The 12678-nt window shown below is 34.3% G+C and overlaps 1 protein-coding gene across 1 annotated transcript in view; it reads right to left on the bottom strand.

Annotated features, from left to right (window-relative positions):
* ASCC3 (activating signal cointegrator 1 complex subunit 3) overlaps positions 1-12678 on the bottom strand; it is a 331824-nt gene that overhangs the window by 261539 nt on the left and 57607 nt on the right. The window contains exon 5 of the mRNA XM_061207037.1: positions 3814-3934. Coding sequence (XP_061063020.1) covers positions 3814-3934 — 121 coding nt within the window. The remainder of the gene's footprint in view (positions 1-3813; positions 3935-12678) is intronic.

The following is a 12678-nucleotide window of genomic DNA, read 5'->3' as shown; positions in this document are numbered from 1 at the left end:
GGATCGCTGGGTCAGATGGTAGTTCTATTTTTAGTTTTTTAAGGAACCTCCATACTGTTCTTCATAGTGGCTCTATCAATTTCCATTCCCACCAAAGGTGCAAGAGGGTTCCCTTTTCTCCACATCCTCTCCAGAATTTATTATGTGTAGACTTTTTAACGATGGTCATTCTGACTGGTGTGAGGTGATACCTCATTGTAGTTTTGATTTGGGAAATGCAGTTTTTTTAAAAATGGAAGAAGTCTAGAACCACTAAGAGGAATCAGGTCAATCAAAGCTCAGTGTTTACAAGGTACAATTTAAACCTGTGGTTGGTCAACTCAATATACAGAAAAAATTTTCTTCCAACAGGATTACTTTCTGTGTTTAATTCAATCTTTCCAAGTAGTAGTATCTTGGCTCACTGCAGCCCTAAAAGAACTGATAGGAATGTCACTGAAAGCAAACCAAGTCAATACTGTTAATGTGTTAAGGACCTACTAGGTGCCAGGCACTGCTGCTAGGCTAGGAAGAAAATGAAGAATGGAATTTGTCCATACTCTGAAGGAGCACAGTGTGAGTTATTTTATCAACTTCCAAGATCCAATACAGAACAAGGAAGGAATTAAGCATAGCATCAAGAGGGGGAAATTAGCTTTCTAATACTAAGTCAAATCTTCGCAATTCTCAGACATTTGTCACTATCTCATTACATGATTTTGAATAAGTCATTTTAACTCTCAATCACATGAAATAACCCCTCCGTATAATGGCTCTGTAAGTCGCAAAAAGGACTGAGAAATAAAGATTTATTACATCTCAAAATTATGAAATAAGATATAATCCCATCTATATTAGAACTACATTTTATAGCTCAGAAGTATTTTTCTAAGTAAGTCTTATATGTTTTACTTTGTAAGTAAATCTTATATACTATTATAATGATTGAATTTATAACCAACTAACTCTCAGTGTTAGAGAAAGAAAGCAACATACTGGCATTTTTCAAATGTACTCTGAACTATGAAAAAAATTAACCTGTTTGCAAAGTCACACATTCAACGACAGAGATATTAAGCAGGATTTTTTTAAATGTGAATAATGCCATGTACTTATTACTATAAATGAATGTTAAAGATTTTGTATGTGAAACTAAATACTTTGGGTGACATACTATATTTTATGCTAATGACATTAACATTTTAAACAAATGTGACAGTAACAAAATACTACTGGACACATTTGTGATCATCAAAATAAGGAAATTAAAATTATAAGAAGAAAATATGTCTACCTCATTGATAGCTTTATAAGGCTTCAATCAGAATATACTGAAATCCCATAAGACTGAACATAATAGGTGATTTTAAAAGTCAAGTTATAAAGCACAAATGCTTAAGTGCATGATTCTCCTTGTTGGGTTCAGTTAACTGTAGAGACTGACAAGCAGAAATGAAATGATTAAGCTTAACAGCAATTCTAACACAAAATTTTACTGAAGAACACGTAGAGCTTGTATCCTTTTAAAATGTTATCATGACAGAAAAAGTCTTGTATAACTACTCAAAACACTGTCATTTGACAGCACGAGCTAACTTAATTTTTATTTTATGATACACCTCGTACTAAACATTCTCTACAACCATCCCCAAAACAGAATTTAATTCACAACTATCCTCAATTTAGCAGTGAGTACACTATACCCACCCACTTCTCACCTACCTTACATTTCCTGGTTATAAGAATAGAGATGAAGTAGGGTGGATGTATATATATCTGGATAAAAGGATTCAAAGAAAATCAGTATGAAAGATAGAAGATGCTAAATGGCAGGAAGCTATTGCTCTCTAAGACCATGATTTTGTGGAACAGAGAAAAGAGTAGGATGCAGCTGTCTTACTAAGGTAGCTTAATATTTGTATTCTCTAAGAGAATTTTGAAGGATCGTTAACATAAAATTTATATCCAAAGATATAAATGGGTGAGAACAGTGACAAAGTAACAGAGTCTAATGATTCTTTTCTTCAAGAATATTTCTTTCTCCCTCCCCCCAAAAATAAGGAAAATTATCTTTAATGCATATACACAAAAAACCTAATATGCTCATTGTCAGCTTCTTTTACCACAGTCCTTAGAAGAAGTTTATTTAAATGCCCCCAATTATCTATGGTATAACTATTATTCTTAAATAGTAGCAACATTAGTAACAATCTAGCATAGACTAAAAGAGTAAAAGCCGATTGAGAAGAGTAGAAAATATTTCAGGGCAGACTGATGGTTCAAAAATTTTTTAATAATTCAAATTTAATATTTGGTTTTAGGTTAAAAAGTATGTTGCTTCTTAAAGTTATCCTAGTAGAATAAAGTTTGTGTATAAATGTTAAACAAAAATGGACATAAACTACAAAACATTAACTCATCATCCACAGCTTTCTTAAAAAAATATGTGAAGCTGAACTCATTTTGAACTTTTCGTTAATAAATTAGCACTAATAAAGGGTGGAATCAGTACGTATCAGCACTTAAAAGGCTGACAAAATGAACATCAAATTCTCAGAAATTACATCGCAAGACCAGATATTTAAATTCATTCCTTTTCTTCTGGCAGATACCCATTTTAAACGCTCCTAAGTTCTGCTGGCTTATTGCAATGTCTGATAAAGCACTGTTTAACAGGTGAAAGTCCTCTTACAGCAAGGTAGTTTATAAGTGTTCAATATACTTAAAGAACCAAGAGACTTGCAGAAAGACAAAGTGGCTAAACTCCAATCTTCATAGTTTGTAGAAATCTCAAAGTAACTCCAAGGCAACTATCAGTAATCAAAGTGTAGAATAAAGAAAACCCATAAGAAATTTTGGATTTAAATCAAGCTTATTTTTGTAATTTCCTTTCAGTGTCACACTCATAAATATAAAGAAAAGGTGACGTCACTTACATAAAAGAAGGGTGAATGTTCACTAGTTTGAAGAAGGGGGTCTAATTTCTTATGCCCACGCACTTTTTAAAAATTCCAAACTATTTATAAAGCTGGCAAAGACATTTGGGTAAAGGTAAGAAACTCAGGTTTCCTACTTACCACCTAAAACCTGAGTTTGGCATCAGTTGTCTCATAGTAAGTCAGGCTTTTTTAAAAAAAAAAAATTTTTAGCTTCCTTGACAACTCTTTCTAATTCTTCTGGGGTTTTTAAACATATGTAATACATAGCTATATGTATGTTCAACTTGCTGGCTGTGATAACTGTATTGCAGGTAAGCAAGAGACTCTTATTGTATGTTGAAATTTTATATCTGAAGTATTATAACGTCTGCAACTTCTAGTCATTGTTCGGCAAAAATTTTAAATGTGTATATGTGTGTGTCCATGTGTGCATACGCCTGTGTGTGTGTGTGTGTGTGTGTGTGTGTGTAGAGAATGATAATGGGGGGGTGGAAGCAAAATGTTAATGATGGTGAATCTACATGAAGTATATGTGAGTGTTCATTACACTATCCTTGCACCACTACTAAGGTTTGAAAGTTTTCAAAATAAAAGTGGTTATAAATTATAACTCTACTTGACCCACTGTAAGCACTATATGTATTTCCTTAAATTTTTTTTTTGCCTTTCCAAATCTTCTGCTATACCTAAATATAAATAGAATCTCTGACGTAATACCCTATTTAGGGCATTGACACTTGTTTTATAGTCTGCCACACCTAAAATCTACTTAAGAGAATGGTATCAGTAAGCTATATAATCAACCAAAGAATATTAAAAGTATAATTGTATTAAATAGACTGCTAAACAATGAATTTTTCCTTTAAAGTAGAATTACCACTGAACACTTTCTTACCTTGAAGAGCTTGCAACTTATGGTCATTTGAAGAATTAAGAAATCTGTCCACAATTGTAATTCTGTTCTGGAGGAGTTTCTCAATAAGTTCAAGTCCATCAGGTCCCAGCAGTTCAAACAGCTTATAAGAGGAAAATCAAAACAAGCTGTTACCTCAAAATTAATTATTTTTTCAAGTTATTAACACCCTATTCAACACAGCTATGAAGCTAAACTAACACAGAAGAAACTAAAAAGTACTTAGAAAAGAATCGTAAAAAGATAATAACTTAGGAAAGTTACATTGCTTCACATTGCTAAGGAGCTTTCGGCTTCATAAGGCTATCTGCAATTATATAAGTAAAGAGCATGATCCAACTGTTAAAATAATAATGATTTATATATAAAACTCTAAATCACAGAATAAAAAATTCTGACACTTGGTTTTTTCTTGGTATAACCAAGTGAAATTCTAAAATTAATTTGCTTTTTTAATTTTTTTTTATTATTATTATTTTTTTAATTTGCTTTTTAACATACCATTCTGGTTTTCCCAAATAGAGTACAGAGTACCATTTTTCTTACAACTTACTAATAAGAGCTATCATTTTAGAGTTAAAAAATCATTAGAATGTTTTAATAAATCATGACATGCCAAATTTTTAGTGCTTAAAAAACAATTAATTGCATTTTTTTGTTAAAGTGTATTCTTATTATTTTATTAATGCTTAATTAATAAGTATCAATAATTTTCAATGCTTAATATATGTGAAATCTGAAACACAGTACTGCAAGTGCTTTCTGTAACTTTATTAAAAGTTTTTATGCATATCCTACTCTCCTATGCAGAGTGACTGCCAAAGATTAAGTTGATTCCAGAGTCAGAGAACCAGTTTTAGGATTCAGAGACTTTCAATTATATAACTGTATGAAATAACTGTGCCAGAAAGCCTTTAGATTTTCTCATATGTGGTTTGGGGGTATATATATTTTTCCTGTCCAGAAATGTTATACTTTAATTCTACATGTGAAGATTTTATATTAAACAAATTCTAACTGTTCTTAGAGGATCCACACAAATAAAAATATCATTAAAAGTAGGAATTCATGTTGAGTATATATAAGGCATTCAATATTTAGTAACTATTTTCCTTTTGCTGTTCATTTGACTGACACTATCTAAACACAAGGTCACCTGTCTTCCACCCTGTCCCCAAATGTGGACAGGCCTTATCTTTGGGCAAAACATCCAGGAAAATACTGGTGATCCAATCACTCTCACTCTGGCTGATAGGGCAGTGATTCCACACAAGGAGAGGCAAGCCTAGAATTTAGGCTACAGCCTACCCCTTCCATCAAGTACTCTGCTTCTAAAGCAGGGGTGTCACTCAGAAAGAAGCCTTCCATTGTCCCCACTCCTAGCTCCAGAGTTCTGCCTCAGAAATCTTGCCTGAGGGTAGAACCAAGCCATAAAACAGAAAGATCCCAATCTCTTCCAAAGAAACAGACCACATCTGCAACCAGGCCATGAAGTTGAAGCCAAAGGGCTATCTCAGAAACAGCAGAGGTTGTGGTGAACCACAATTAGGAGAAGATTCACAGATTCAACAACTAAGTTACAAGAGAGAACTGAGGGGAGAGACAACTGGGACGACCCTCTTGGGGTGAGACTATATATCAACACTGACCTTTGGAATTATTCCTTCAAAGGGGTCACAAATTTATTGGATTAGTTTATGGAGCAATTTATGTCCCAGGGGCATTTTTGTAAACATCAGAATGGTCAGCTGGGAATTAGTAAAGATCACATATGGGTTCAAGTCCCGATCTGAACAGCTGAATGGAGTCAGGGGAAGCATAGAAAAGGGTTGTTTGTGCTAACACTACCTTCATCCCAAAGTGACTATGGGTATACTCACAGGGGCGGCTCCCTGGGGAATGACATCAGAATCTCAACACTGTGGAGTGAGGGTAGGAGGAACTGTTTGCACTAAAATAATCCAGCAGGTCACTAAACAAATAAACAAGCAAATGACAGTAACAAGCCCTGGAGGTGGTAGACTAGATGAAATGGACAAATTCCTAGAAAGACACAAGCTACCAAAACTAACTCAAGACAGACAACCTGAATAGACGTAAAACAAGTGAAAGATTAAATTAATAATCAAAAACCACCCACAAAGAAAAGCCCAGGTCCAGATGGCTTCAATGGTAAATTCTACAAAGCATTTTAAGTTAAAACCAATTCCTTACAAACACTTCCAAAAAACAAGAGGAAAGAATATTTCACAACTCATTTTATGAGGTCAATATTACTCTGACCCCACAACCAGACAAATAAATATGTCATAAGAAAACTATAGACCAGTATTTCTTAGGAATATGGACACAAAAATCCTCAGTGAAATACAAGCAAACCAGATCAAATCCAGCAATTTATAAAAAGAATTATATACCATGACAATGTGAGATTTATGTCAGGAATATCAGGTTAGTTCAACATAAGACAATCAATTTATATATTATAGCAATAGAATAAAAAGCAAAAATCACAAGATCAGCTCAACAGATGCAGAAGAACCATTTGATGAAACCCAACATCCTCTCATGGTAAAAACATTCAACAAGTTAGGACTAGAAAGGAACTTCTAATACCTGATAAAGGGCATCTATGAAAATCCCACAGTTAACATCATACTTAATGGTGAAACACTGGATTAGTTTCCCACTAAGAACAGAAACAAGATAAAAAAGTGTGCATTTGTGACTTCTACTGAACATTGTACTGGAGGTTCAAGTCAGGGCAATTAGGTAAGAAAAAAGAAATGAAAAGCATCCAGATTGAAAATGAAGAGGTAAAACGATTTCTATTTATAGATCACTATGATCTTCTATGTGGAAAATACTAAAGAATGTACTAAAATACTATTAGAACTAATAAGTAAAGTTTTCAAAAAGTGCACCAAGACCACTCAGTTAGGAAAGATCAGTCTTTTCAATAAATGATGGGACAACTGGCTAGCCACATGAAATAAATTGAAGTTGGACCATTATACCATATACAAAAATTAAATCAAAATGGATCAGTGATCTACATTTAACATATAAACTTATAAAACTCTTTACAGAAGTAAGTTTAATGGGCTCAGATTTGGTAAGGGATTCTTAAATATGACACCAGCAGCATGAGCAACAAAAGAAAACACAGATAATTTGGACTTCATCAAAATAAGAAACATCTGCTTCAAAGGACACCATCAAGAAAGTGAATAAAACAACTCACAGAATGGGAGAAAATATTTGCAAATCATATATCTGTTAAAGGACTTGTATCCAGAATATATAAAGAATTCTTACTAATAATAAAAAGACAACCAATGAAAAAAATGAGCAAAGGATCTGAATTTATCCAAGGAAAATATATAAATGGCCAATAAGCACGTGAAAAGATGCTCAACATCATTAGTCATCAAAGAAATTCAAAGAAGAACCACTGGAACAACTATTTTTTTAATGGAAAATATAAGTGTTGGCAAGGATGTGGAGAAAACTGGAATTCTCATACAGTGCAGGAATACAAAGTTGTGTAGCCATTGTGAAAAACAGTTTTCTGGTTCCTCAGTAAGTTAAACACAGAATTACAACATGACCCAGCAATTCCATTCCTAGGTATATACCCAGAAGAATTTAAAACATGTGTCCAAACAAAAACTTGCAGAAATAGGGCTATTAACACAGCCAAATGGTAGAAACAACCCAAATGTCCATCAACTCATGCATGGATAAACAAAATGTGGTATACATCCACACCACAGAATATTACTAAGCCATAAAAAGGAATGAAGTAGGGCTTCCCTGGTGGCGCAGTGGTTGAGAATCCGCCTGCCAATGCAGGGGACACGGGTTCGAACCCTGGTCAGGGAAGATCCCACATGCCACGGAGCAACTAAGCCTGTGCGCCACAACTACTGAGCCTGTGCTCTAGAGCCTGTGGGTCACAACTACTGAGCCTGTGTGCTGCAACTACTGAAGCCCGTGCACCTAGAGCCCATGCTCCGCAGGAAGAGAAGCCAGGGCAATGAGAAGCCCACGCACTGCAACGAAGAGTAGCCCCTGCTCACCGCAACTAGAGAAAGCCCACACGCAGCAATGAAGACCCAACACAGACAAAAATAAATAAAATAAATAAATTTATTAAAAAAAAAAAGGAATGAAGTAGTGTACAACATGGATGAACCTTCAAAACATTTTGCTAAGTGAAAGAAGCTAGTCACAGAAGGCCACGTATTATGATTCCATTTATATGAAATGTCCTAAATAAGGAAATTTCTAGAGACAGAAAGTAGGCTAGTGGTGGTTTAGGGTTTGGGGGTTGGGAGAAGGGGGAGGGGGGAGTAGGGGAATAATAGCTAAAGGCTTAGGATTTCTTTTTGAGGTTTTGTAAAATGCTCTAAAATTGACTGTGGTGATGGTTGCACATATCTATGAATATACTAAAAAACACTGATTTATAACATTTTAAGTGGGTGAACTGTGCGGTATGTGAACTATATATCAATGAAGCTATTTTTTAAAACTATGAACCAAAATGACTTAAGATATTAAAAGTAACCAATAAACTGTTGAGGGTTGAAAGATAAAGATTAAATACAATTTTCCTGATAAGCATTTTAAGTGAGTGTTTTGAATTGCTGTTAGACACAAGCCCCATGCTTAAGGTAACGGTGATATTAAAGAACAAGCAAATTCATAAAAGATAAATGTAATACATACCTACAAAGCTACTTTCTCCCCCCATACTCCAAACAAATTGTAGTAGGAAATGCTCTCTACATACAGCATGAAATGTCTTTTATATCCTATCAACTTTCAAAGAACATGTTAATTCTTAAATTGAGACCATTTCCTCCATAAGAATGTGATTTATTGTGGCAGTTACCCTTGCATATTTGAAATATAATGTTGACATATGATAAATTAGAGATTCAGAAATTTTTAGTCCAACATAATTTTAGGAAACCACCAATGTATTTGGAAGATAACTTCTAGATAAAACATCTCAGATATAGAATCACAGCACAAAGAGCATATTATTTCTTAAAAATAATACACCTAAGACCTAGCAAAAGAGACAAGAAGGCTGTTTTGCTCTGAATAGCAGGACTTCCCATAACCCAAAATGAAGAATCCCCAGCAGAATTCTGATATCAGCTGCCATCAGATTTAAAGCAATCCCAAATTACGCTTTCCCTAACATTTGCCATTTTCATCTACACTGAGAGCAGGTGCCGTTCTCATTCAAGATTTGCACTACAAACTAATTTGGCACTGAGAGTGACTGTCTGTAAAGGTACAACCGTCTGGATCATTGCTCTCTATACACTGACACAAGTTCCAGAAGCTATCAAATTGAAAAAAAAGGAGGGAAAAGTTAGCTATGGGTAGAGAAACAGGCATCAACTACAGAGTTTAAAAAAACAAAAATGCAGCTCTCAAAACAATAAAAAGGCAAGTTTTACTACTCTGCCTATAAATTAAGGATATGAGATTTAAAGGAAACACAATAGGAATAGACAGGTAATATCCTTTTCCTGGTAGATTTTGCTAAAGCCATTATTATCTATTAAGGACCTTCTCAATAGACAAAGGTGCTCAGGGTTCTCATTGTTATTATAATTCCTTTTTCATTAAATTAAATTATCAAATTAAAGTAGTTCTTCATTAAAGTAAAATAATTAACCAACAGACTATGTTCCTGAGATGCCAAAAAAAAAAAAAAAATATCGCAGAACATGCACAGACCTTTTAAACTTTTTTTTTTTTTTTTAATTTTTTTGGCCACACTGCACAGCATGTGGGATATTAGTTCCTCCACCAAGGATCGAACCCAGTCTCTCTGCCGTGAAAGCACAGAGTCTTAACCACTGGACCACCAGGGAAATCCCTGAACAGACTAACTTTAAAGCAGCATTACTTTCTTATTTCTTACACTTGTAACAGATGAATGTCGTTTGTGAATCTCTCAGGAAAGGTAATCCCCACTTTCCACTGTATTCTGTGTTATATCATTTTTATTCCAATAGGAACGATGCTCTAGTGGATGCTATATCCCCAACACAGTATCAAAATGAATCACAGACATTACATCATCATAAAAGCAAAATATAAAGTAATGAAAACCTTTAAATAATATACCACAGAAAATTATACTATAAATCTTAGGAAAATTGGTAACAAAAAGTTATAATGGGCCTAAATAAGAACTATAAATCTGTTCAAGAGCTGGGGTATGCAGATATGCTGAGGGTTTGTGAAACCACAGAATAAACATGGCAAACATACTTGCATTACAGGTTTACTCAAAGATTTAGAGGCAAAACATTATTTCCAAGTAAAAGGCAATTCTGGTCATGTTAATGTCCTGTTTGAACCCTATTTCTCAGGTTAGTCAAAACATGTTGAACAAAGTATTTAATCACTAAAACAGGCTTTAAAGATAACAAAATTCATATTTATAAAAGGTTTGTCAGTTCCATTCTGTTTCCATCGAGTCAATATTAAAGAATTCATTAAAAGTCAAAAATAAGTCTATCTGAAGTTCCGAAAAGACCTCTTTCAAAAGAGAGACCAACCATTCTCCCTATCAAATAGTCAACGGGAATTCTGAAAAACAGCTAGTGATGCACAGTAAGCATAATATCTTGATGTGAATTAGGTATCCTTTTGGGCAATACAGTTAAGTGGATTATGGGATTATTCTCAATATGGAGATCACCCACTAAAGTTGTTCTTTAAAGATTGGCCATGGCTCTGTCCTGTTCAAAATTGTATCAATTATATATATATAAACTAGAAGATATTAAATTAAATTTGTTAAAGGTGTTAATTTAGTTCATGATAGAATCAAAATTTTAAATTTTCTAAATAGTCTGATATAATCTGGCCAGACCTAAGGAGAAGCAATAGAGGTAAATATAAAACCCCACAATTAGGTTTAAAAAACTCATGTGTACTTGTACAAGATGGGGAAACCTTATCCCACAAATAAATTCCTAAGAAAAATCCTGAAAGGGTAGGGGGTTGGTTATTTACAGGTTCAATATGAATAAATAATGTAATAAAGGCTAGGGAAAAATTTAATGTAGTAATAGCAATACTGTATCTCCAAAACCCCATTTAGCATCTCAAAGGATACTACACTGATGGAACCATATTTAGAGGGCTGAGTTCAATTCTAATCTATACTTTTTAAGAAGGTTACAATAAAAAACTAAAGAAAAGAACATGAAAAAGAAAGTAAAAATAAGATATATCTATGCAAACTGTTATTATTATCCATTCTGTCTGAAGGATAGCAGATCTGTTACTATTATCCATTCTGTTTGAAGGATACTCATTCATAGATTTGATAAAGATAATGAATATTATTCTGGTCCCATCTTCCTGGATCATCCTCCATGCATCACTCCACATTGCTAAATACCCCTTACCCTTCTTGAAACATACTTTTCCTCTGATATCCTTGACACACCATTCTTTTTTTTTAAGTAATTTTATTTTATTTTATTGAAGTAGAGTTGATTTACAATGCTGTGCCAATCTCTGCTGTGCAGCAAAGTGACTCAGTTATATACATAGAGACATTCTTTTTTTATATTCTTTTCCACTATGGTTTATCACAGGATATTGAGTATAGTTCCCTGTGCTAGACAGTAGGACCTTGTTTATCCATTCTAAATGTAATAGTTTGCATCTACCAACCCCAAACTCGCAGTCTATCCCTCTCCCTCCCCTTCTCCCCCTTGGCAACCACAAGTCTGTTCTCTAGACACGCCATTCTTTTGATATGTATCCTACCACTCTGGCTGGTACATTCCTATCTCTTCTTTAGGCTCCCTTTGACTATTAAATGTTGGAGTTCCTTAAGGTTTAATCCCAGGCTTTCTCTTACTTCCACTCCATGTTCTCTCCTTAGCTGTTCACATGCAAGCCCTCAGCCCCCATTAGCAAGCATATACTGAAAAACTCATAAAATCACACATCCTTCCCAGATCTCTACTCTGAGCTTCATTTATCAAATTGTCCAGTTATCATCTTCACTTGGAGGTCTTAAGCCCTCTCACAATTCCACATACGCCCAAAACCATCTCTTGGTTTTCCACCCACTTCACTCTTTTATAAGTATTCTTTATTTCCATGAATGGCATTGCCATCCTTCTAGTTACACAAAAGCCTAAAATGCACCCTTACCACCTCTTTATGCATCGCACCCAATCCTACCCCGTCATCCAATTCACTCTTAAGTTCTCTCGATCTCAACTACTGAACAGATTTCAAGCCTTTCTCCTTGTCTGTTTTAAGCTCCCAAACAGTTATTGCCTGTACCATGCAAAGGGCTTCCTAAATGGTTTCTGCATATCTATCCAAAACACATTCCAATCCATTCTACACATAGCAATGACAGAAGATTTCAGGAAATGTAGGTCTGATCAACGTATGCTACCTTCCCTCCAACCCTTGCCAACAAACTTCCAATTGCTCTCCATTGTTCTCAAGATGAAGTACTGGATTGAACTGAACACAGAACCAGAACCTCAAAACATCACAAAGTGCTAAACTAAGAGTCAAAAATACTGATGTATGTTCAATTACATTGCTCTGACTAGAAAGAATTTTAATATCATTAATAAAGTTAAATACTTTTTAAAACAGCATCCTTTTATTCTCCGTTTCTATGTATGTTTTATAATGAGCGTAAGGTATCATAGCATAATTTAAAATTATACTGTATATCATATACAGTTTAAAATTAAATAACTACATTTATATCAGGGATACATTATCAAACGTGGTTAGAAAGTATAATCAAAAAAGTTTGGAGACCAA

Source organism: Eubalaena glacialis, chromosome 12 (assembly GCF_028564815.1).
Source record: "Eubalaena glacialis isolate mEubGla1 chromosome 12, mEubGla1.1.hap2.+ XY, whole genome shotgun sequence".
In the NCBI taxonomy this organism is placed as follows: domain Eukaryota; kingdom Metazoa; phylum Chordata; class Mammalia; order Artiodactyla; family Balaenidae; genus Eubalaena; species Eubalaena glacialis.
Note: the sequence above shows the minus strand (reverse complement) of the source record. Positions and strands in the feature narration are given on the sequence as shown.